Below are 25280 nucleotides of genomic sequence, written 5' to 3' on the forward strand. Positions count from 1 at the left end.
TGTCCTGGACTCACTTTGTAGTCCAGGCTGGCCTCGAACTCACAGCGATCCACCTGCCTCTGCCTCCCAAGTGCTGGGATTAGAGGCGTGCGCCACCACGCCTGGCTCTACCAGGCCTTCTCATGGCATCCAATCAGGAGGACTCCTGCCTTCATCCAGCCTGCTGCTGTCACTGTAGACAAGGTCACAGCATCTACAGAAATCACAGAGATTTCTTGTGTGCTCAGCTAGGGAGGCTGATTGTACTTTTCAGGGGCCTTTATTTGGTTTCTGAATGAATCTGCCATTCTTAGATTCTCTCTGCCCCCATCAAAAATGAAGCCAAAGTGAGAGCAGGCCCTCTTCTACTTGGTTGTGACCATCTGCCTCTGTATGGCTACTAGGTACATGGGTATTTTCAACAGCCTCTTTGTAGAAGCGGCCTATGAGTACTTGTGCTGAAGCACCAGTGGCCAGCCTGCCCATGGCCTTCAACTCAATTATAAACATGGCCTCCATGCTCCTGGGAGTGTACTGGCTTTAAAGAAATGCAAGCACCCCTGGCTGTCCCATAGAGCTGCAGAGGGCTAATTACCTGACGGATGTCTTTGGCAGCATGGCCTTGGTCTATGGTCCTGTTTTGTGGCCGTGGGCCTGCATCCAGACATACCCCACTGCCATGGCTCCTTTGCCCACTTTTGCATGGCTAGTGGCCTAGTGCTTCCCCCAGAGAGGACTGGAGGCCCTGGTTGTTGCTGTGTTGAGTGTCTGTCTCTATCAAGTTACAACCTTGAGGACAAGGCACAGGGCTTTGGGGTAGCATTGGGTGCTCATGAAGTAGCAGCTATTCGAGAAGCCTTGTGCACCCACAAGCAGAACGGTGGTATCTCCGTAGCCACCTCCTGAGCTTTGGACCTGCTCTCTTGCCTGGGTTCTGAAGTTCTCAAGCTGTGTGACCATCAGCTTTTACAGTAGCATCCGACCCAGCAACTCACGGGCCACTTCTGGTCTAAGGTCTGTCATGTTCTCCAGCTCCACTTTGCATTTTTGTTTCTGACAAACTTAAACAAATGGCCAAGACTGTCCTAAAGAGACAATGTGCTAAAGTGGGAGTAGACCACGCCTAGCTGTGGTGAAATTCTAGTTGAATCTTTAGATCTAGAGCAAACATCAGAGTGAAGCAGCTGTTTTCCACTGTAGCTAGGGTAAACACCAGAATGGCCAGTTGTTTTCTAGAAGTACTTTGGCCCTGAAGAAATCACTGGAGAAACAGTGATTGTCTTCTGTTATCTATAGAGTTGTTTTTCTGAAGGAGCTTTGCAACCTTTGTTTGACTTTGGTCACAAGTATCTATTCCAGTAAGGGCAAAGCATTGTTCTTTCCACAGAGGAAAGGTCCCGTGTAGTCAGCCTGTCACCAGGTGGCTGGCTGGTCACCCTGGGGAATAGTACCATATCTGGGGCTCAGTGTTTGTCTCTGCTGTGGGCAGATATGACACTCAGCAGCAGCTGTACCCAGGTCAGCCTTGGTGAGTGGGCGTCCATGTTGTTGAGCCCATGCATAATCCCCATCTCTGCCACCATGGCCACTTTCTTTATGTGCCCATTGGGCAATGACAGAGAGAAACCAGGAAATAGGCTGACTGTGCACACAGTGGGCCATCCAGCCTATCTACTTAATCATTGATGCGCACAGTATCTCCCATCCTGTGCCCATTTGGAGAGATCTATCCACATACATCTTACCCGAAGTCTTTCTCACCAATTTTTCTCTTTTTCTTTTTCTTTTTCGAGACAGGGTTTCTCTGTGTAACCTTGACTGTCCTGGACTTACTTTGTAGACCAGGCTGGCCTCGAACTCACAGCTGATCCACCTGCCTCTGCCTTCCAAGTGCTGGGATTAGAGGCGTGCGCCACCACTGCCTGGCTCTCACCAATTTTTCAATCTTGTTCATTCCAAGTGACCAGCCAGCCAGTCCATTGGCTACAGTCTGTGAGTCAGTCAACAGTTGCACACCTGGCCATTTCTTCTTCTAAACAAACCGTATGACCATTTGTACTGCTCAAAGTTCTGCCTACTGTGAAGATTTCCCTTGAGGGTTGTCCCAGAAGTGGGTGGTGCCTGCATAATGTGCAGAACCATCAGTAAACCAGGTCCTCGTCTTTCTTCCTTACTCGGTCGATCTTAGAGAACACCCCATGAGGCTATAGATAGCATTGTAACCGGAGTACAAACATTTGGGCAACTTCTTCATGTAAATTTGCTTGTGCCTTCAGGACCTGCTTGGGCCTAATGACATATGTACCACTTCTGATAATGGATTGCTGCTGTGCTCTTATGACTTGGTGGGCCCAATATCAACTAGCTCATTATGGGCATTTCAGGTCACATGGTAACTTGGTGGCCCATTGTCAAACGTTCAGTTTCCACTAAGGCCTAATAGCAAGCTAAGAGTTGTCTTTCAAAGGGAGGAGACTTGTCTTCAGGTGATGGTAGAGCCTTGTTGCAGAATCCCAAAGGTCTCTTCTGTGATTCACCTACAGGGCCTGCCAAGGGCTCCAAACAGCATCCCTATCTATCACTGACACCTCAAGTACAATCCGGTCTGCTGGATCATATGGTCCAAGTGGTAGACATCATTCACAGCAGCCTTGGACCTGTTGAAAACCTTTTGTTCCATGCTCTACTCAAAGTTGGCAGCTTTGAGGGATGCTTGGTCTATGGGCCAGAGTAACACACCCAAGTGAAGAATGTGCTGTCTCCAGTGCCCACTAAACACTGCGCTTCTTTCTTGATGTTGGGAGGGGCCAGGTGCAATAACCTACCTTCACCTTAGAAGGAATATCTCTGCATGCCCCACACTACTGGACTCCTAAAAATTTCACTGAGGTAGACAGGTAGACAGTCTTTGAATTTTGGCTGAATTTATTTCCCATCCTCTGATCCACATATGTGCTACCAATGTCTTCAAAGTGGTTGCTTACTTGGTCCAATCAGCATAATGTCCTCTATATAATGCACCAGTATGATATTTTGTGGAAGAGACAAACAATCACGATTCCCTTCTATGGGGCCAGAGAGATGGCTCAGAGGTTAAGAGCACTGCCTGCTCTTCCAAAGGTCCTGAGCTCAATTCTCAGCAACTACATGGTGGCTCACAGCTATCTGTAATGAGATCTGGTGTCCTCTTCTGGCCTGCAGGTGTATATGCGATACAGAACACTGTATACATAATAAATAAATAAATCTTTAAAAAAGAAAAAGATAGCATCCATGGCCTGGCCTGGTTTAATCCCAGCACTTGGGAGGCAGAGGCCAGTGGAACTCTGTGAGTTTGAGGCCAGCCTGGTCTATAAAGTGAGCCCAGGACCGCCAGGGCTATTATATAGAGAAATGCTGTCTCAAAAAACAAACAAACAAAAAATCCCTTCTAGCCGGGCATGGTGGCGCACGCCTTTAATCCCAGCACCCGGGAGGCAGAGGCAGGTGGATCGCTGTGAGTTCAAGGCCAGCCTGGTCTACAAAGTGAGTCCAGGATGGCCAAGGCTACACAGAGAAACCCTGTCTCGAAAAAAAAAAATCCCTTCTGTGTTATAACACAGGGCAGCAGGAGAGTTAACATATCCTTGAGGTAAAGGTATAGTACTGGCCTTGCCAACTGAAAGCAAAGTTTTTCTGGCAGTCGCATATCAATTCTCTTTTTGCCCATCTCACCATCTTTCACCTAAAACACATCTAGACTATAATGCAGATTTTCTTAAAAATTACACATTTATATGTGTTTGTCACGGCATGCATGGAGGTCAGAGGACAACTTGTGGGAGTCATTTTCTCTTGCTATGTGATCATGATGGGTCCTAGGGAGAAAACTCAGGTTGTTGGGCTTTGGCACAAATCAAACATGTATTGATAAATAATAAATTTATTCTAAATATTTTTGGGGGTTATATATAAAAATTTTTTTTTGTTTTTTTTTGGGGGGGGGAAGGGTTTCGAGACAGGGTTTCTCTGTGTAGCCTTGGCCATCCTGGACTCACTTTGTAGACCAGGCTGGCCTCGAACTCACAGCGATCCGCCTGCCTCTGCCTCCCGAGTGCTGGGATTAAAGGCGTGCGCCACCACTGCTGGGCTCTGATCTCCTGTTTCCACCTTCCAAGTACTAGGATTATGGATGTGTGCCACTGTGCCTGGTCACTGAATATGTTGAAAAATCTTTTATTGTTGTCATTTTTTTTCGAGATTGCCACATTCAGTTAGTTACCTTGTAGACTCAATTTTCTTAACCAAAATATTTTATTAACAACTTATTGACAGAGTCTACATAAATTATAACCCGATTAACCAAAACAGTAGGAAATGAGGATTAATGAACACAGTAACAAAACCTTAAGGATATCAGTTCCGAGGAAAGATTCTCTGGTCAGGAGCTGCAGGATTTCTTCCACTGGAACCTGGGGTAACCAGACCCCAGAGCCTCAGCAGGAGCCTGAGCTCTGAAGCCTTCCCTCAGGTGGTTTTCTCTAGGAGTGTCTTGAAGGGCGGCGATGAACAGCCAAATCTATGCCAAGTCTCCAATCCGCGCAGCCACCAGTTCTGGGCTCATTTCTATATCTCCTCCCAGAGTCTGTTCACAGAATCGTTTTCATCTGGTAGCAATTAAGCTCCTGCACGAGGTGGTTGCTCTTCTAGTGAATTAACATCACCTGTTCTCTCACTAGAGCGTTCGATCCCACACTTGGGATCCTAAAGAGCAGGTTTCTCTCCTTCATCAACTCCATATGAGATTGTGACCTAGTTTTTTTTTTAAATATTACTTTGTGTGTGTGTGGACACACTCACACACTTACAGGAGCTCAGAAATCTACCAGATCTCCTAGGGCTGGAGTTATAGGCAGCTGTGAGCTGCTTGATGTGAGTGCTAGTGAACTCCTCTGGTCCTGCGCCAGGATAGACTGTGCAGGGGCACCTGTGGCAGAAGTGGACATGGAATGAACGCACCGTTCTATGTCAAAGGTGGCTGGACAGAGGCGCGTAGAGATCATACACCACCTTGTTTTGCTGTCATAAGAACTTTACCATTAAAATAAATTAAATAGCCAAAAAAAAAAAAAAAAAGTATATGCTCTTAACCACTGAGCCATCTCTCCAGCCCATGACCTACAGTTTTTTTTTTAAGTTGTGCCCTAGAAAAGGACAGCTGTGGGCACCTCCAGAAAACCACCCCATCTCAGATCTTGGGGAGGGTGAAGTTTTGCCTCCTTGATGGTGTGGGACCCTAAATCTTTGTGGATTGAGCTCTTCATCTAGGATCCAAGAACCCCTGTCAAAAGTTGTCTGCTGAGAACTGTAAGGTCGCATCCATTCCACACCTTTGAGCTGCATATGAGATCTTGGCCTACAGGGTTTTTTTTACTTTGTGTGGGGGCACACAAGGACAGAGCACAAGTACCACTGTAGTGACGATTTTGGAATTTTGGGTTCTTTGAAAAACACAGCAATATGTTTTTGTTTTAACCCCAGGTGTGGGGATACGGGGCTGCTTCGTAGCAGCCGACTATAATTTGCCACATGCTCTAGCAGAGGTGTGGTTTTGCCAGCTGCAGATAGTTTCAAGCTTGCCCCAAGGAACTCAAGTGCTTCTAATCAGCAGGACGCAGTTGAATGATAATGTCACCCACTTTCTGGCCCATGACTTTATTCAGGGATCTCTTTCCTTTCCTCTCTACGCTTTTTTTCTCTCATATCTAGTGTTAGGGGGTTGAAGGGGTAGAAGAAAAGGGCAGAGAAGGGTGGAAGAAAGAAAAACCCATAAAGTAGCAAACAGAAGCTACAAACGACTATTTCATTCTAGTTTTCATTTTTGCTAATATGTATTCAATAATTCTGAGAAAGTTCTGGTTTTTATTTAACTCCTGTGTCAGGCAGAGTCCTCACCAGAAAAAGGCAGCATGCTGAGATTTGGGTGACTCAAGACAGTTTCACAGAACTACTGAGTGGACGTGGTGCCTTAACTACTCTGGAAGCCTGAGAGGGTGTGGCTACAGAAGGGGGAAAGGGAGAGGTCTTAGTCACCCCCCTTTTCTCTGGTCTCCAGATTATATGCAGGTTTCATGAGACATTTAAAAATTCTTCAGTGTCAACTGGGTGGTGGTGGCACACACCTTTAATCCCAGCACTCGGGAGGCAGAGGCAGGCGGATCTCTGTGAGTTCGAGGCCAGCCTGGTCTACAGAGAGAGTCCAGGACAGCCAGGGCTACACAGAGAAACCCTGTCTCGAAAAACCAAGAAACCAGCAAGCCAATTCAAACAGCCAGAAGCCCTAGAGCCTATGCAGGCTGAGCAGAAGCTGAGAGGGCTCCTGGTATACCAGGGCCTAGGAAATGTCATTTGCACACATTTTAAAGCAACCTCCCCCCACCATTTTGAATGGAGTTTGTCTAACTGTGATCTGCTTTAGCCGTGTGAAGCTTGCTTCATTCCTCTTAAGCCAGGAGGCCTGTCCCAGCTGCTAGAACTGGTCCCTCACAATCCCTCAATCAGCCTTGGCCTAGGACCAGAAGGTCCCAAAAGAGGTGGAGAAAGCTTCTGGCCAGGCTTCCCTCATCTTCAGGCCTCCATCCACAGCGCCTCCACAGGGCTAAGCTCTGTTGGAGGGAAGGGTTGCTGCTGAATCCTTGTGACTGCTGCTCTCAGTCTTGCTGTTCCTTGTAGCATCTCTACAGCTGGAGAGACAATGGTTGGTTGCCAGACAGGACCTCGCCCATCTTTGACCTAATATTTAGAGGTTCCTAAGCTAGTGGAGGGAGATCTCAGAAGACATCTGCACCAATTCCTTACTTGACAGAATAAGAAACTGAAACTAGAGAGCTTAAACTTGCCTGTAAAGTCACAGCCCAGAGCATCAGAAGGCCAGGTGTCTACCAGGGGCCAAAAATCATTGTCTAGAAAATGCTTTTAGGTATTAGTGCTGAATATTTTCTCTCCAGGGAAATAAATGTTTTCTTAGCTGGGCATGATAGCACACATGCTTGGAATCCCAGCCCTCAGGAGAATTTGAAACGAGAATTTGAGACCACCAGGACCACGTTGCAAGATGTTTTCTTAGAACTGAAAAACAAAACTGAGTGTGGAGGTACACGCCTGTAATTCCAACACTCTAGGAGGCAGAGGCAGGCAGATCACTGTGAGTTCGAGGCCAGCCTGGTCTACAAAGTGAGTCCAGGACAGCCAAAGCTACACAGAGAAACCCTGTCTCAAAAAACAACAACAACAAAAAATGTTTGATTGTTTCTGCTGTGATCCAGACTCGTAGAGCAAGTAAGTTAACCAAATAGGAAAGTACAGAGAAGAATGTAATGACTTCCAGGGTCCTGGCCACCTCTTCACACATGTCATTCACGGTAGACTGGCATGCACACAATCTTAAGGCACATACAGGGGCTTCTGAGCGTTGTTATAAAGAAAATCCCAGCTGGGTGTGATGGCGTACACCTTTAATCCCAGTGCTCAGGAGGCAGGGGCAGCAGATCTCTGTGAATTCAGGGCCAGCCTCGTCCCAGAATTCCAAACATCATGCAGTCGCAAAAGCTATCTGCAGCTGGCAAAAGTATGCCCCTGAGACAAATCATAGTTGCCTGCTGGGAGGCAGCCCTATATCTCCACATCTGGGATTAAAGCAAAACATATCCCATAGTATTGCTGTGTTTTTAAATATATATATTTATTTGTTTATATATATGGGTATTTTGTCTGCATGTACATCTGCACACCAGAAATGGCTTCAGACAGGTGTGAACCACCATGTGGGTGCTGGGAATTGAACTCAGGACCTCTGGAAGAGCAGTCAGTGCTCTTAACCTCTGAGCCATCTCTCCAGCCCAATATTGCTGTTTTTTTTTTTTTTTAAAGAAACCAAAATTACAAAATTCTCACTACACACACATCAGATAAAAATAAAGATATCTAAAGAAAGTAATAGGAACAAATCTTTAAAAAAAAAATATAGTTATTCTCAGGGCCGAACTCTCTGCACGGAGTATGCTCAGTAGGAGGCTGTAGGTCCCATCTCAGCACCCAAACAATGATTCTCAAAGAGTAATTGCTTCAAAAAGGTCAATATCACCGTCTTGAGATCATGTTCCACAGGAGAAGGCAATGGGTCCACACTGCACCGCAGCCTGGAAGAACAAGTGAGATGCTTCTGCCCTTTAAGCCAGGCACCTCTACTAGGGAAGTAAGGCTTTGCTCTCCCTTTGAAGGTCTCTAATGGTAGAAACCCTGGATAATATAAATAAGGCAGTTTCAGCCCAGGCTCCTCAGTTTTGATCTTTTTTACACTCCTTCATTTTAGGTGATATGTGACTGTAGCTAGCAGGCTTGTGGCCATCTTGATGCCAGTACTGGGCTTTTGTGGGTCTAGAGAGTCACAGGCCTGGTGGGTGTGGTGGCAGACCTAGTCTTTTTTATCTTCTTGTATTTTTTTTCTGGTAGTTTCTTCCATTTCCACCTATTCTTTTGATCTTTGCTCTCTGTTTCTCTCCACAGTCCTGACCTCTTCTATCTATGCTTCCCTTGCCTGACTTCTACTAGGGTCTCTCAGCCAGTTTGTCTGCAGTTGCCATGACCTCAGCTAGTTCAGATCCCTTTCCCTGAAAGACACTGTCTCAGGATACAGTCGCTGTGAAGAAACACCCTGACCAAAGCAAGCTGGGGAGGACAGGGTTGAATTGGCTTTCATTACCACAGCGCTGCCCATCACTGAAGGAAGTCAGGACAGGAACCCACAGAGGACAGGAACCTGGAGGCAGGAGCTGATGCAGAGGCCATGGAGGGTGCTGCTTACTGACTTACTGGCTTACTCCCCATGGTTTGCTCAGCCTGCTCTCTTACAGAATCCAGAACCACCAGCCTAGGCATGGCACCACCCATAAGGGGCTGGAAACTCTTCCATCAACCACTGATTAAGAAAATGCCCTACACGCTTGCCCACAGCCTGCCTTTCTCTCTCTCTCTCTCTCTCTCTCTCTCTCTCTCTCTCTCTCTCTCTCTCTCTCTCTCTCTCCAGGTTTTCTCCGTGTTGTCTTGGCTGTCCTGGACTCACTCTTTAGACCAGGCTGGCCTCACACTCACAGCAATCATCCTGCCTCTGCCTCCCAACTGCTGGGATTAAAGGCGTGTGCCACCACACCACAGCCTGATGTTATGGAGGCATTTTCTCAATTGAGGCTATGTCCTCTTTGATGACTTTCACTTGTATCAAGTTGACATAAAACTAGCCAGTACAGACTTGAATCCTTATGCACAAAGCCATGGGTTCTATCTCTATCATCAAATAAATCAGAAGTAGACATAGAGACAGGAGGACCAGAAGTTCAAGGTCATAATCAGCTACATACTCAATTAGTTGGAGGCTAGCCTATGAGACATGAGACCCTGTCTCAAAATAAACAAATTTTTAAAGAAAGAAAGACATGGACAGTAACAGATTCAGTAGGCACTCAATCTTGCTCTCCCACAGGGAGCCCACAGAGAGCCAGTCCACCTCCCCCACCTTCCCCCTTTCCCCCGGGTAATGGAAACTTCAGGACTGTAATTGGTGTCCATCATATCTGTATCTTTTTTTCTTTTTTCTTTTTTGCCACTGCTGTTCAAGCAGCACCTCTGAGCGCACTCCCCTGCCTACTTGGTGCTTATGGGGGCCAGGAGAACACGTAGGTTTGCACAAAAGATGCCAGACCTCTTCCCAAAGGGCTTACTGAAGTGACTGCCCTGGTGCATCAACAGGATTTACCATGTAACTGAGCTGGTGGGGGTGACTTCACATTTTCTTTTGTTCTTTTTTTTTTTTTTTTTTTTTATTGTTTTTGGTTTTTTCGAGACAGGGTTTTTCTATGTACCCTTGGCTGTCCTAGACTTACTTTGTAGACCAGGCTGGCCTCAAACTCACAGAGAACTGCTTGCCTCTGCCTCCCAAGTACTGGGATTAAAGGTGTGTTCCATAATGCTCGGTTGTCTTTTGTTTTTATTTCACTTTCTCAGCTTTAAATCAAGATTGCCTCAAAAATTAAATAGATAAAAAAATTAAATAGGTGTGCCACATGATATAGCAATCCCTCTGAAGAGTTTCCTGAACAAGTTCTTCTCCATGCTTTTAAGGCTGTGGCTTCTCACAATGGGGATGACCCTTAAGGACACTACCCTCAGTGAAATAAGCCAGGCGCAAAAGGACAAATATGGGAGGCTGGAGAGATGGCTCAGTGGTTAAGAGTACTGGCTGCTCTTCCAGAGATCGTGAGTTCAATTCCCAGCAACCACATGGTGGCTCACAGCCATCCATAATGTGACTGATGCCCTCCTCTACCTGCAGATGTACATACAGGCAGAGCACTGTATACATAATAATAAACAAACATTTAAAAAAAAGGACAAATACTGTTCAGGTGCTAATTCTGGAGATCCCTACATTACTCAGATTGAGACACACACAGTGCTAGGAGGCAGAGGCTGGAAGGAGAGAAGGGGAGAATTAGTGCTTGATGGGCAGGGTTTCAGTTTCGCAAGGTGGAAGAGATCAAGTTGGGAGTGCTGACTCACACCTAGACTTTGGTGCTCAGGAGGCTGAGGTAGGAGGACTGCCATGAGTTTAAGGCCAGCTTGGACTTCATAGTGAGTTTGAGAGCAGACTGGACAAAAGACTAAGGGCCTGCCTCAAAAACCTTAAAAAAAAAAAAAAAAAAAGAAAAAAAGAAAAGAAAGAAAGAAAAGAAAAAAGAACAGATGAAAATACTCTTTAGGTGGTGGTGATGACTGCATGGCACTCTGAATATAATTCAGGCCACCAAAACTGTATTCACACTCCCAAGGGTTAGGATGGCAAGTTCATGCTGTGTGTATTTAACTACAGCACTGAGTGGTGAACCTAGGGCCTTATGAATTATTTTCTTTCTTTCTTTTTTTGAGACAGGGTTTCTCTGTGTAGCCCTGGCTGTCCTGAACTCACTTTGTAGACCAGGCTGGCCTTGAACTCACAGCAATACACCTGCCTCCACCTCCCCAGTGCTGAGATTAAAGGTGTGTGTCACCATGTCCGGTGGTCTTGTGAATTCTAAGCATACCTTCTACCACTGGGCTAACTCCCCAGTCCTATTAACTACCTTTTTTTTTTTTTTTTTTTAAATGTTAAGATTAAGTAGTGATATGGCCTGCTAGGTAAAAGTGCCTGTTGCCAAGCCTGACAACCTAACTTTTTTTAAATTTAAATACATTTTTTATTGAAAAATAAAATAATTCATATTATATCTCACTTGCTATCCCATCCCATGCATTCTTCCATTCCTCCCTCCCTCCCGCTTTCACCCCACTCCCCTTCCCTATGACTGTGACTAAGGGGGACCTCCTCCCCTTGAATATGATGCTAGGGTATCAAGTTTTTTCGTGGTAGTCGGCTATCCTTCCTCCGAGTGCCATCGGGCCTCTCCCCATCAAGGGGACATGGCCAAATATGGGGCACCAGAGTTCATATGAAAGTCAGTCCCCAGTCTCCACTTAACTGTGGAGAATGTCCTGTCCCTTGGGTAGATCTGGGTAGGGGTTTGATGATGACTGCACGTATTGTCCTTGGTTGGTGCCATAGATCCAGCAGAACTCTTGGGCCCAGATCCGCCCATCATAGTGTTCTTCTTGTAGGTTTCTAGGACCCTCTGGATCCATCTATTTCCCTACCTCCTATATTTTTCTCACCTAGAGTCCCAACAGGATGTCCTCCCCTGTTAGAGTCCACTAAAAGTGTACAGTAAGCCAGGCATGCCTTTAGTTCCAGCATTGGAAAGGCAGAGGCAGGAAGCCAGTCTAGTTTACAGAGTGAGCTCCAGGACAGCCAGAGCTACATAGTAAGACTGTGTATAAAAAAAAAAATGTACATACTAAGGCAGGCCTTCCTATCCTGCTTCTGCTTCTTGTGAGGAGGAGAGCCACTCCACTCTGTTCTGGAAGTTTGGTTTATGACATGTAAACATGTTTTCCCCCCTGAGACAGGGTTTCTCTGTGTAACAGCCCTGGCTGTCCTGGAACTCACCCTGTAGACCAGGCTGGCCTCAAACTCACAGCAATTCGCCTGCCTCTACCCCCTAAGTGCTGGGATTACAGGTGTGCGCCACCAACACTTGGTGATGTTTGTCAGTTGGGAGAGAGAGATGGGGGGGGCTCCGAGAAAGAAGAGGGCTGCTGGTGCTTCCCCCATGCTGCTCCTGGATGCTGCTGATGCATTTGGAGGAGAAGAACTTGGAGACGACCTGAAAGGAGGACTGGACTCGCCCCAAGGAACCCAAGGACCCTGAACAGCAGGAAGCAGCTCAGGAAAACCACGCCCCCTCTCCCCACTCACCTTCTTTCTCTCCTACCTGGTGGTGGGGTGTTGGAAGGGATTGGGGTGGAGAAGGGAGAAAGGGATTTAAGGAGCCCAAAATAAAAAATAGTTGTTAAGCAAGCCTATACCATTCCTGTGGCTATATGCCAGATTAGGGGACCCAAGTCACACTGGTAGCAGCTTACAGTGGACTTACTATCAAAGAAAGTGATCTGAGAGAAGCTGAATGCCCTTCAGGTTCATTTTCTATAGGAAAAATAATCCCATTCAAAAGCAAAAGCCTTAAGAAGACCCACCCCCTCCTCGGCCCTGGCCCTCTCACACCAAGCAAGATGGGAGAGCAGGTCCTGAGGTCATAAGAGCAGGAGAACTAGCCAGGTGTGGTAGCCCAGCACTCAGCCAGCAGAGGCAGGCAGATCGCTGTGAGTTCGAGGCCAGCCTGGTCTACAAAGCCAGTCTAGGACAGCCAGGGCTACACAGAGAGACCCTGTCTCAAAAAACCAAGAAAAAAATAACAATAACAACAAAAAACAAAAACAAAACCAAAAAACCCTCCTAGGGCATGTACATATATCCACACACAGACACACAAAGATACATAATTAAAACAAAATAAATCTTTTTAAAAAATTTTATTAATTTATTCATATTACATCTCAATTGTTAGCCCTTCCCCTGTTTCCTCCCATTCTTCCCTCCCTCCCACTTCCCCCCTTCTCCCCTCCCCTATGTCTGTGATTGAGGGAGACCTCCTCCCCCTATATATGCTCTTAGAATATCGAGTCTCTTCTTGGTAACTTGCTACCCTTCCTCTGAGTGCTGCCAGGCCTCCCCACCCCAGGGACATGGTCAGAAAAGGGGCACCAGAATTTGTGTGCGAGTCAGATCTCACTCTCCACTCAACGGTGGAGAATATCCTGTTCGTCAGCTAGGTCTTGGTAGGGGTTCGAAGCTTACTACCTATATTCTCCTTGGCTGGTGCCTTAGTTTGAGGAGGACCCCAGGACCCAGATCTGCCTGTCATAAAGCTCTTCTTGTAGGTTTCCAGGACCCTGTGGGTCCTACTATTTCCCCATTCTTCCATGCTACTCTCGCCTAAAGTCTCAATAGGATGTCCTCTCCTCTGATCCACTTTCTTGGTAAGTAAAGTTTTTCATGGTACGTATCCCTTGGACTAGTGTTTTGATATAAGTGAGTATATACCGTTTGTCTCTTTTTGCTTCTGGGTGAACTCACTCATTATGATAATTTCTAGATCAATCCATTTGTCCACAAATTTCAGGAATTCCTTGTTTTTAATAGCTGAGTAGTATTCCATAGTGTAAATGTACCACAGTTTCTTAGTCCATTCTTCTACTGAGGGACACTTAGGCTGTTTCCATGTTCTGGCTATTATGTATAAAGCAGCTATGAACATGGTTGAGCATATGTCCCTGTTGTGTGGTAGGGCATTTTCTGGGTATATTCCAAGGAGTGGGATATCTGGGTCTTGAGGAAGCCCTATTCCCATTTTTCTGAGAAAGCGCCAGATAGATTTCCAAAGTGGTTGTACTAGTTTGCATTCCCACCAGCAATGAAGGAGTGTTTCTCTCTCTCCACATCCTCGCCAGCATGTGGTGTCATTTGAGTTACAAAAATAAATCTTTAAAAATCACATTTACTTATTTTTGTGGGGGTACATATGAACATATTTGTGGAGGTCAGAGAAGAACTTTCTGGTTTGTTTGTCTGTTTGTTTTGAGACAGGATCTTACTGTGTAGTCTGCCTGGTGTAGAACTTTCTATATAGATCAGGCTGGCCTTGAATTCACAGGGATCTGCCTGCTTCTGCCTCCTGAGTGCAAGCCTTGGGATCAAAGATGTATGCTACCATGTCTGGCCAGATTTTTTTTTTTTTTCGTGTTTTGAGACAGAGTTTCTCTGTGTAGCCTTGGCTGTCTTGTACTCTCTTTGTAGATCAGGCTAGCCTCAAACTAACAAATGCTAGGATTATAGGCGCGTGCCACCACGCCCGGACAAAAGACAAATTTTAAGAGTTTTTTTTCCTGTCACAGTGATGGAAAAGTAAATAAACCTCATTAATAGTGAATATATTTCCTAACTACCTCTCGGCACTTTTGGTACGTTCACATTCTATAGATGTCTGCTCACCTGCCCTGGAATACAGCTTAGTTCTCCATCACTCACACAGCACAGTAAATCATCCTTTCACAGTTATTGTTTTATCTTCTACAATATACCACCATAGTCAACTATGTGTTAATTGTCAGTTTCTGACCAATAGCAGGTGGTTAATAATTCCTATTTGCGCTGGAGGTAGAGCTTAGTTGCTTGTATTTGCCTAACATGTACAACATGATGGGTTTCATCCCTGCAATCCCAGCACTCAGAAGGTAGAGGCAGGTGGATCAGGAGCTCCAATCATCCTTAGCCACATAAAAGTTCAAGTTCAGCTGGGGCTTCATGAGCTCTCCAAGGAACAAGAAATTAGGAAAAAGAAAAGTTGAAATGAGTGAATAAGTGGATTTTTCACTTCACTGGGGCTGGTGGCCCCAAGCTGTTCAAGAAGCTGGGTATTGTGGTGAAAGCTTATAATCTCAGCTTTTGGAAAACTGCAAGAGGATCTTAAGTTCCTATCTAAAAACAAACAAATAAAAGCTCTAGAGCTAAGGATGTGCACTGTGACAGAAGGCTATTATATGGTTGAGGCACTAGGCTTGATCCTTAGCAGCACAAAACTTACTAATAAGTTGTCAATACACTGAGTAGGACAGTGGCTTACTCTGTGAAATAAAGAGGGGCTGGAGAGCTGGCTCAGTGGGTAGGAATAATTGCTGCTCTTACAGAGAACCCAGCTCTCAGCACCCACCATTCAGGGCTCCTGTGCCTTGTAACTAGTGAGAGTATATGCTGAGAGTATATGCTTTCACCCCCACATCCAGCTGTGATATGAGACCAAGAAGGGTTTAGTGTGCTGGGCATGGTGGCCTACGCCTTTAATTCCATCACTCGGGAGGCAGAGGCAGGTGGATTTCTGTGAGTTCGAGGCCAGCCTGGTCTACAAAGTGGGTCCAGGACAGCCAAGGCTACACAGAGAAACCCTGTCTCAAAAACAAAACAAAACAAAGGGCTAGAAAGATGGCTCAGAAGTTATTCTTCCAAAGATCCTGAGTTCAATTCCCAGCAACCACATGGTGGCTCACAGTCGTCTTCTGGTGTGCAGGTGTACATGCAGGCAAAATACTGTATATATGATAAATCCTTTTTAAAAAAAGAAAAGAAAAAACAAAACAAAGAAGAGAAGTCTAGTTCAGAATTACAACGGTGATTCTAATTCAAGAAGAGTGCTGGTGGCTCTTTCAGAGGACCTGGGTTCAATGTCCTAGTACCTACAACTGTCCTATACTTCAGCTCCAGGAGACACCCACTTTTTTTTTTATCTTTATCAAATGTCTATGATTTACACATCATGCACCAAAATCCCTCTCCCCTGCCCCCAGTAAAATAAAACAGACAAAAAATCTTGTCACAGAAGCTATAGTGTATTACACAGTACAGCCTTTTGTCCACCTATGCTTAATTTCAAATGTTCATTGCTAAGAGTCATGGGTCTGGTTGGAGGCCTACACTATTGTTACTGGATCCTCACTGGGACTGTTCTCGGATATCTCATTGTTGCTGTGTGTCAAGGAGATTCTTAATCTTTGAATCTGCAGGTTTGGCCCCTTCATGTGTTCCAGCAGGTCATACATGGGGTAGATGTTGGGGTGAGGTTCACTCAGAGCCCTGGATCAGGGACCACTCCCTTGTCCTCAGGGCAGGGCCCGCTCTCTCACTCCCATATCATCATGGCATGGCCTGCTCTCCTGCTCCTGTGTCATCAGGGCAGGGCCTGCTCACCCATTCCTGGGTCCTCAGGGCAGGGTCCACTCTCCTGCTCCCATGGTATCAGGGTATGGCCGGCTCACCTGCTCCCGTGTCCTCAGGGCAGGACCGGCTCACCTGCTCCTAGAAACACCCACTTCTGACCTCTACAATAACCAGGCATATATGTGGTATACAGACAGACCAGACAGACATGCAGGCAAAACACTCATACATATATAAATAAAGCAACAAATAACAATGTAATAAAAACAAAGCTGGGCGGTAGTGGTGCACTCCTTTAATCCCAGCACTCAGGAGGCAGAGGCAGGCGGATCACTGTGAGTTCGAGGCCAGCCTGGTCTACAAAGTGAGTCTAGGACAGCCAAGGCTACACAGAGAAACCCTGTCTCGAAACCCCCCCCCCAAAATAAAAAATTTAAAAAATAAAAACAAAGTTAGAAAAATGTACCAGAGAGCCCTGTTTGATTCAAATTTCCAAAATATCAAGACAAAATACCTATGACTACTTTCCTATATCCCCTAATTGAAAGGCCTACCATAAACTGGACCTAAAAGTTGTATTAAAAACAGCCATGCTGGGAAAAGGCACGAATATAAAAATTTAAAATAAGGGCTGCAGAGATGGCTCAGTGGTTTAGAGCACTGGCTGCTCTTGCAGAGCACCTGGGTTCTATTCTCAGCACATGGTAGTTCACAATCAGTTACAGCAATTCCTGCTCCAGGGGATCTGACACCCTCTTCTGACCTTGGGTACTGCACACACATGGTACACATGCATACATACAGACAAAAATACTTATACACACAATATAAATAATTTTAAAAATGCATCTTTTACAAAGAAGAGGGCTGGGGGTATAAGATTCAGAGTACTTTCCTAGTATGCTTGAGGTCCTTAGTTCAAGCCTCAGTATTACAAAAGAAAACAAAACTATAAACCTCTGAACAGTCGACCTTCACCTCACTCTTCCTATAAGCTCCTTAGTATAGCAATGACTTTGGCTTTGCTTGGCCAACAGGTATCCTTGGTGGCTTTATTAGGCATTGTGAGTTAAAGGTGGCTTATTGATTTTAAAGTTTTAAAATTACAGCCGGGCGGCGGTGGCACACACCTTTAATCCCAGCACTTGGGAGGCAGAGGCAGGAGGATCTCTGTAAATTCAAGGCCAGCCAGGTCTACAAGAGTCCAGAACAGCCACGTCTAACACAGAGAAACCCTGTCTCGGAAAAAACAAAAAAAAATTTAAATTTTTTATTTTTCTTTATTTTGTGGGTGCACATAATCAGAGTGCAGGTCCAGGGCATCAACCCGGTGAGATGCTTTCCCTGCTCTAGTTTTGGTTTTGGAGACCTTAAACTCAACGTTTATCTGAAGATGACATTGAACTTCTTTTCCTACTCTCTAACTCTCCACTGCTGGGATTTCAAGTGTTCCCAACACAATCTGGTTTAGGTTTTGTTGGTGTATTGTATTTTTCTAACATTTATCACTATACAGCTCTGGCTGTCCTGAAACTCACTATAGAAACAAGGCTGGCTTTGAACTCACAGAGATCCTCCTGCCTCTGCTTCCCTGCTGCTGAGATTAAACAGTGCACCACCACACCCAGCCTAGCCTTGCAGTTTTGGTGCTAATATAAACCCTACCTTTTCCTGTGTTCAATCTATCTTCTCAAACCCTCCTTTAGGGAGATAGCCCTGACAGAAAAGAAAGTTTGCAAAATTTGACCTAAGACTTTGGGCAATGGTCTGTACTCTCTAACTTTATGTGTTAATCTGAGCCAGGAAATTCTTGCCCAGAAAGAGAAGGCTTAGGTGGACCAGTCCAAAGCACTCCTGATATAAGCCCCGCCTCCCTCAGGTCTCACTCACCTCAAAAATCTCACCTACTTCTCAAAGGTTCTGAGCAGTTCCTAGCATGATTTCCTCGGCTATAAATGTTATTTTTCTCTGTGGATGTGTATAGGCTCAATTTTCTTAACAAATATATTTTATTACAAACTTATTAACTGAGAGTACGTCACTTATAACCCGACTAACCAAAACAATAGGAAATGAGAATTAATGGACACAATAACAAAACCATAAGGATATCAGTTCTGAGGAACAATTCTCCTGGCATAGTCAGCAGGATTTCTTCTGCTGGAACCTGGAGTAACCAGAACCCAGAACCTCAGCAGGAGCCCGGAGCCCCAAAGCCTTCCCTTGAGCAGTTCTCTCTAGGAGCCTCTCGAAGTGCAGCGATCAACAGCCAAAACTATCCCAAGTCTCCAAAAAGCCCTGCCTCCAGTTCTGGGCTCATTTACATATCTCCTCCCAGAGTCTGTTCACAGGATCTTTTCAGCTGGTAACAATCAAGCTCCTGCACGAGGTGGTCGGTCTTCTAGAGGATTAACCTCACCTGTTCTCTCACAAGACCGTTCCTCATCCCACAGTTGGGATCCTAAGAAAAACAGATTTATCTTGCCTTCAGATGTGAGTCCAAGAAACTTAACTACTTGGCTTCATCTGTAGATGTTTCTGATGGTCATTTTGGGAGAAGGGAATTGGGTGGACCCTTTTTAGCACATCTTAGTGCTTCTGCTGGCTGCTGATAGAGCCACAATTTAGCCAGGTATAGACTAGAGTCCAAAGCTACCTGATGACATGGAGTAGAGGCAGATGCAGCGCAGGGTTTCTCAGGCATGAGAGAGACCCATATCTTCTCAAGGAGCTTGCTTAAGTGAAAGCTACCTCATGCAAGGTAACAATCTATTCTTTAAGCTCAGACCTGAATTCCAGCATTTAAACAGGCGTAGACACAATTGCTAAGACTTGGAGACCAGCCTACCTATAATACAGAATAAGATCCTCTCTCAAGGAAAACAGAAACAGAAAAAACAAGCAAACAAGCCAAGGTGCGCATCCCTTCGGCTATACCTAGGCCGTGTAGAAGTCTTTAACAGGTGTGTGTTTTCTTTTTGCTTTTGCTATATTCTGTTTTTTCTCTGCTCTTCAGTGCTCTTCTCCATTGTGGGTCTGGCAGTGTTACCTTAAGTTCTGGATTCAATTCATCCTCCAGCCTCAGCCTTCTGGGTTGCTGAGACTACAGGTACCTCCATACCAGGCTTATATAGTTTTTCTTTGTTTCTCGTGGGAAGGACTGTAAGCTTTGTCACAGGTGAAAGCAGTCTTGGTGGGTTTTACCCTTGGACACACCGTGGATACTCCCTGAGATAGACTGGGTGGAGCCATCCTGGGCCTGGAATTCAGGAAGCAGACCTGGGGACTTCACCTGGACTATTGTTTTTCTAATCGACCCTCAATGGGAGAAGGAGGCCGCCCTTCACACATGACACAGGCTGGCAGAGAGGAAAGAGCAGCAGCAGGTTCAGACCGGGCTTGAGCGCATGTGGAACAGGCCAGACCAACACGCAGGCCAGAGACACCTAGGGACCTGTCCCATGCAGACCAACACGCAGGCCAGAGACACCTAGGGACCTGTCCCATGCAGACCAACACGCAGGCCAGAGACACCTAGGGACCTGTCCCATGCAGACCAACACGCAGGCCAGAGACACCTAGGGACCTGTCCCGTGGAACAGATACCGGAAGGTTCACTCTTTTTTTCCCTTTAACCTTTTTTCCCTCTTGCGTAAGCTAGTTGGGTTGTATAATAAAGTTTAATTGTTAAAAAACAGAGCCTACAGTTTTTTTCTTTCTTTCATTTTTCATGACAGTTTCTCTGTATAGCCTTGGCTGTCTTAAACCCTAAGTTTTATAGACCAGGCTGGCCTCAAATTCACAGAGATCGACCTGCCTCTGCCTCTGGAGTGCTGGGATTAAAAGTGTGCACCACCACACCCGGCATAAATTTCCTGATTTTCATAGAAAGGTGTTTTGTCAGTGTAGATTTTCAAGTGTATTGGTGTAAAGTTGCCCAGTCTTTAGTTTTCTTCTGTCTTCTTTTTGGTGAGGCATGTCTAATGTAGCTGAGGCTAGCCTTCACCTCCTCCTTCTCCCAAATGCTGGGATTATACAATTCACTAACTTACATGGCTAACATTTCATATTTTTATTTAAAAATTGTTTATGTAGTATTCCCAGTTAGGTGTGTGTGTGTGCATGCGCACAACAGATTTGTATATCAATCACAGAATAATTTACAGGAAGGAGTTCTTTTTTAAAATCTTTTTTTGGTTTTCCGAGACAGGGTTTCTCTGTTTCTCTGTGTCCTCGAACTGGCTCTGTAGTCCAGGCTGGCCTCGAACTCACCTGCCTGTTCTTCCAGAGGTCCTGAGTTCAATTCCCAGCAACCACATGGTGGCTCCCAACCATCTATAATGTGATCTGATGCCCTTTTCTGGCCTGCAGGTGGACATGCAAACAGAACACTGTATACATAATAACAAATAAATAAATCTTTTTTTTTTTTTTTTTTAAAGAAGAAAGTGCATACTAAGGAAAAGGCCGGTGGAGGCAATGAAGGGGGGATGGTAGCTCAATTCAGAAGATGCACAAGGCCCTGGCTGTAACCCCCAGCACTGCACAAACCAGCCATGGCAGCACAAAGCACTCTGGAGGAGCCAGGAGAATCAGAACTTCAGTCACCCTCAAGCTCCATAGGACCTTGTAGCCAGCCTGGGTGACAAGGAAACCTTGCCTCAAAACAACAGCCAAAAAAGGCAAGGATGTATGAAAATGCCACAAGGAAACCTGCTAGTTATTTTTATTTTTTATATTTTTTGAGACAGGGTTTCACTATGTAGCTCACTATGAAACTCACTATGTAGACTTGGATGGCCTTGAACTCACAGAGAGAAGGGGGCCTCTGCCTCCTGTGTGTTGGGATTAAAGGCGTGCGCTACTATGACAGCTGACACTTAGTATTTTGAATTTATTAAAAGAGGAGTGGAGAAAGGAGAGGCGGAAGAGAGAGAGGGGAAGAAAGGGGGAGGAGAAGATACAGAGAGGGAGATAGACAGAGACAGAAAGCAGAAAGAGAGAGAGAGAGAAAGAGAGAGAGAGAGAGAGAGAGAGAGAGAGAGAGAGAGAGAGAGAGGAAGACACGCAGAGAACAAGAACGCACTGTCAAACTGCTTTCTAACACTCTAATTGCTAATGTCTACTGTTTTGGAGTCCACTATGGCTACATCTACTAAGCGTAAGCATTCTCTTTCCTAGGGCAGTAAAAGAAAGCAGGCAACATGGTGGCAGCCTCAAAGCTGCTTCTAACCCAAAGCTGAAGCTGGCTTCACTGCGGGCTTGCTGACTGGCTTGCTCAATGGTTGCCTTAGAAACAAGCTGGGGAGAGGGGGAGTCAGTTATCTCCGCGGCCATTAAAGCAGTGACTCAGCAGAAAACTCACCCCTACAGGGAGGCCTCCAGGCACTGCTTTTGCCAGACTTTAATTTTCTCTGAGAAAAACAACAGGGAGGGTGTATTTCCAGCATGACAGCTGCAGTCTTGATGAAATGATTTTTAAAAACGATTCAAGGTGGTAGAAAGATAGGAGCCTTTCCTTCCAGTTTCTAAGTGAGCGGCGGCGGCGCTTCCCTTCCCTGGCTCCTGCAGATTAACAGCTCCTTCTAGGGCCAGACTGTCCTTATCTCTACAGACTGCAGCTTAGTTCTAGCCGCTCCTGCTGACCCTGGGAAACTAGCTTCCTTTTACAAGGGCTTGCTCAAGACCGCTCCAGCCACTGCTGTCCTATCGACCACAGCATGGCTCGTGCAGATTTTTAGAAAAGAAGAAGAGGAAGAAGAAGAAGAAGAAGAAGAAGAAGAAGAAGAAGAAGAAGAAGAAGAAGAAGAAGAAGAAGAAGAAGAAGAAGAAGAAGAAGAAGAAGAAGAAGAAGAAGAAAGAAATGAAACCAAACATTACTGGCCCTGCTGCTGCATTATCGTAAGTCAGTCATATTCACCGTGAGGAAGCCAGAAGAGGTGGTGTCCACATTTAGAAAGCAGAGGCAGGAGGATCAGGAGGGTTTGAGGCCAGCTTTGGCAACCCTGTCTTTTTGTCTCTTTCTTTCTCTTTCTCCTTCTCCTCCTCCTCCTTCTTTTTTCTCTTCGAAATAGGGTTTTTCTGTGTAGCCTTGGCTGTCCTAGACTTACTTTATAGACGAAGCTGCCTCGAACTCACAGTGAGCTTGCCTCCCAGAGTGCCGGCCCGGGTGCCCAACACTGTCTCAACCAAAACAAACCAAACCCTAGGAATAAATAATTCAACTGAGAAAGAAACTAAGGGGCACAGGTTTGATTTGCTGTTGTTCTGCTTTGATTTGGGCCAGATGTGTCTTGATGGAGGATAAACCAAAGGAAGTTTAACATCAGGGATAGGAGGGACAAAGATTAGTTTTGTGCAGTGATCCTTGAGTACTATTCATATCAACTCAAGTGTGACACAAGCCACTGCCACCTCCCATTTAGGGAGACCACAGTGGCCCTGGTCATGATGCAGGCCTCAGAGATTTGAGAGTTTAGTGGGAGAAATACAGAATTTGGAAGAAAACAAAATGTGTATTAGTTACTTTTGTTGTTGTCACAAAATCCCTAACAAAGAGCAACTTAATGAAGCAGTGTTTTCCTTAGCTCATGGTTAAGGAACAGAAGATGTGGTGGCCCACGAAGCAGCCAGTCACACTGAATCCCAAACCAGGAAGCACAGAGGTAAATTCTGCTGCTCAGCTAGTGCTGGCTGCTGTCTCTCTCCCTCCCTCCCTCTAACACTCTTCCTTCCTCTCCCCCCCCCCCCTTTTTTTCTGGTTTTTGTTTTGGTTTGTTTTTTGGTTTTTCTGAGACAGGGTTTCTCTGTGTAGCCTTGGCTGTCCTGGACTCACTCTGTAGACCAGGCTGGCCTCGAACTCACAGAGATCCGCCTGCCTCTGCCTCCCGAGTGCTGGGATTAGAGGCGTGCACCACCATGTCTGGCTTTCCCTCTCCTTTTTATTCAGTCCAGGACCCCAGTTCATGGAATGGCAGCACCTCCATCCAGCTGTCTTCTCTCCTCAGTTGAATCACTGTAGTAACTTTCACAGGTATTTCCAGAAGTGACAAGATTAACTACCACAAGAAATTTGCTGGCTGCCAAATACAAATGGCCAAATCACTATGATTGTAACATTTATATAATTCCTGATTGTCTTACGGTTCTTCTTGCTGTATGTAGTTTATTTTACTCAAGTGTAATAATATAAATGTATATGTTAAAAAAGAAACAAAAAATAAATAAAAAGGTAAAGAAAATCTTAATGTAGAAATAATTAAAGAAATGAAATAATTTATAAAAAATTTAAAAAAAAGGAAATTTGCTGGGTTATATGTGTATATGAGCTGGGCGTGGTAGTGCAGTGCACACACCTTTAATTCCGGCCTGGTTTACAAAGTGAGTTCAGGATAGCCAGGACTACACAGAGAAACCCTGCCTAAAAAAACCCAAAACTAAATACATAAATAAATTTGCTGGTTATTCGGGTGGTATCTCAGTAACTTCTAGAGCCTTTTTTTTTTTCTTCAGGCAATCAAACCCTGGGCCTTTCCAACGCTTTTCTGGTGTATAGCACCCCCAGAATAGGGTCTTCTGGTTGTGGACAAGGTAGAGTGCTTTACAGCAGTCTGACACTGAAAACCCTATAGGGTAGGGTTTTTCTTTCCTTTCTCTCAGTGAGGGTGGTGTCAACATAGGATTTTGCTATATAGCACAGGCTGATTTTGAACTCCAGCAATTTGGCCTCAAGCTCCTAGGCATGAGCTACCTGTCTGGCAGGGCAGGGGATTGTTGTTGTTTTGAAACAGGGGTTCATGAAGTTCAGGATGCCCTCAAAACTGGTTTTGTAGCCAAGGATGACCTTGAACGCCTTCCTGATCTTCGGCCTCTCAAGAGCTTGGATTCCAACTGTGTTGTCAGCAAGCCTGGCCAGAGGATTATTTTTTGAAGTGAGGGCACTGGATAACAACACGAACAGGACTTAAGGTGCTTATTCCGCCAAAGGCAAGAGGGAAATATAGAAAGAATATTTGCAGAGCGCTAGTTGAGAATTTCCACAAACTGATTAAAAACACATCAAAGCATAGATTATAAGCACTAAGCAAAATAAAGATGAGAACCACACGTAGTCACATCATGGCTTCACTACTGAGCATCAAAGGCAAGAAACTATTCAAAGTAGCTGAAAGGAAAGAATCGAATTTTTCAAGAGGATTAATGGAAGATAACAGAAGTGCTGAAAAACTGTCAACCTAGATTTCTAGACCCAGTAAGATACTCTTTAAAAATGAAAGCAAGTATGTGGTGGACACACTCGTAACCCTGGCATTCCAGAGGCTGAGGCACAAGGTCAGCCTCCACCGTATACGTAGTTGAAAGCCAGACCCTGTCTTGAACCAGTAGTGGCGCACGCCTTTGATCCCAGCAGAGACAGGCGGATCTCTGCGAGATCCAGGCCAGCCTGGTCTACAAAGTGAGTTTTATGACAGCCAGGGGCTGTTACACAGAGAAACCCTACATTGAAAATCCAACCCAACCTAACTCCACCAAATAAAGAAACAACAACAATAACAACAAAACCCTATATGAAGCAAAAAACAACAAAAAGTGATGGTAAAATGGATTTATTTTCAGCAGTCATTGGGATTGATATAACACTAACCTTCCTATAAAGTAAGAAAAAATTTGGGGTGGGGTTTTGAGACAGTGGTTCTCTGTCTGTCAACTCACAGCGTGTGTCCTCCTGCCAGAACGGCCGTGGAGGCCAGAGGACAAGCGTCTCAATCCCAATGCTTAGCACCCTTTAAAAACAGCTTCTTTTAGAGGTATAAATGACATAAACTCAACTTCAGAAGGTTAAAGTGTACAATTTGGAAATTGTCTCTATCAAGCATTACCACAGTGAAAAGAATGCAGATACCTCCCCTAGGGTTTTTTCTTACCTCACCACCTCTGTATGTAGCTCATTTCTCCTCGGCCACCCAGACGTAGCCACTGCTCAGTTTCATATCGCAAGAGACAAGGTGGAGTGACACAGTATGCACAGTATGTCCTTGCCTGGCTTCTTTCATACAACCAAGAACAA

The 25280-nt window shown here is 45.3% G+C and overlaps 1 protein-coding gene across 1 annotated transcript; it reads left to right on the top strand.

Annotated features, from left to right (window-relative positions):
• Positions 1-387: 387 nt before the first annotated feature.
• Tmem187 (transmembrane protein 187) lies at positions 388-1068 on the top strand. The gene is given in 4 exon segments (XM_051141956.1): positions 388-435; positions 437-715; positions 717-736; positions 738-1068. Coding segments are annotated over 4 exon segments (678 nt in total).
• The last annotated feature ends 24212 nt before the right edge of the window (positions 1069-25280 follow it).

The sequence above is a fragment of the Acomys russatus genome, chromosome X (assembly GCF_903995435.1).
Source record: "Acomys russatus chromosome X, mAcoRus1.1, whole genome shotgun sequence".
Classification (NCBI taxonomy): domain Eukaryota; kingdom Metazoa; phylum Chordata; class Mammalia; order Rodentia; family Muridae; genus Acomys; species Acomys russatus.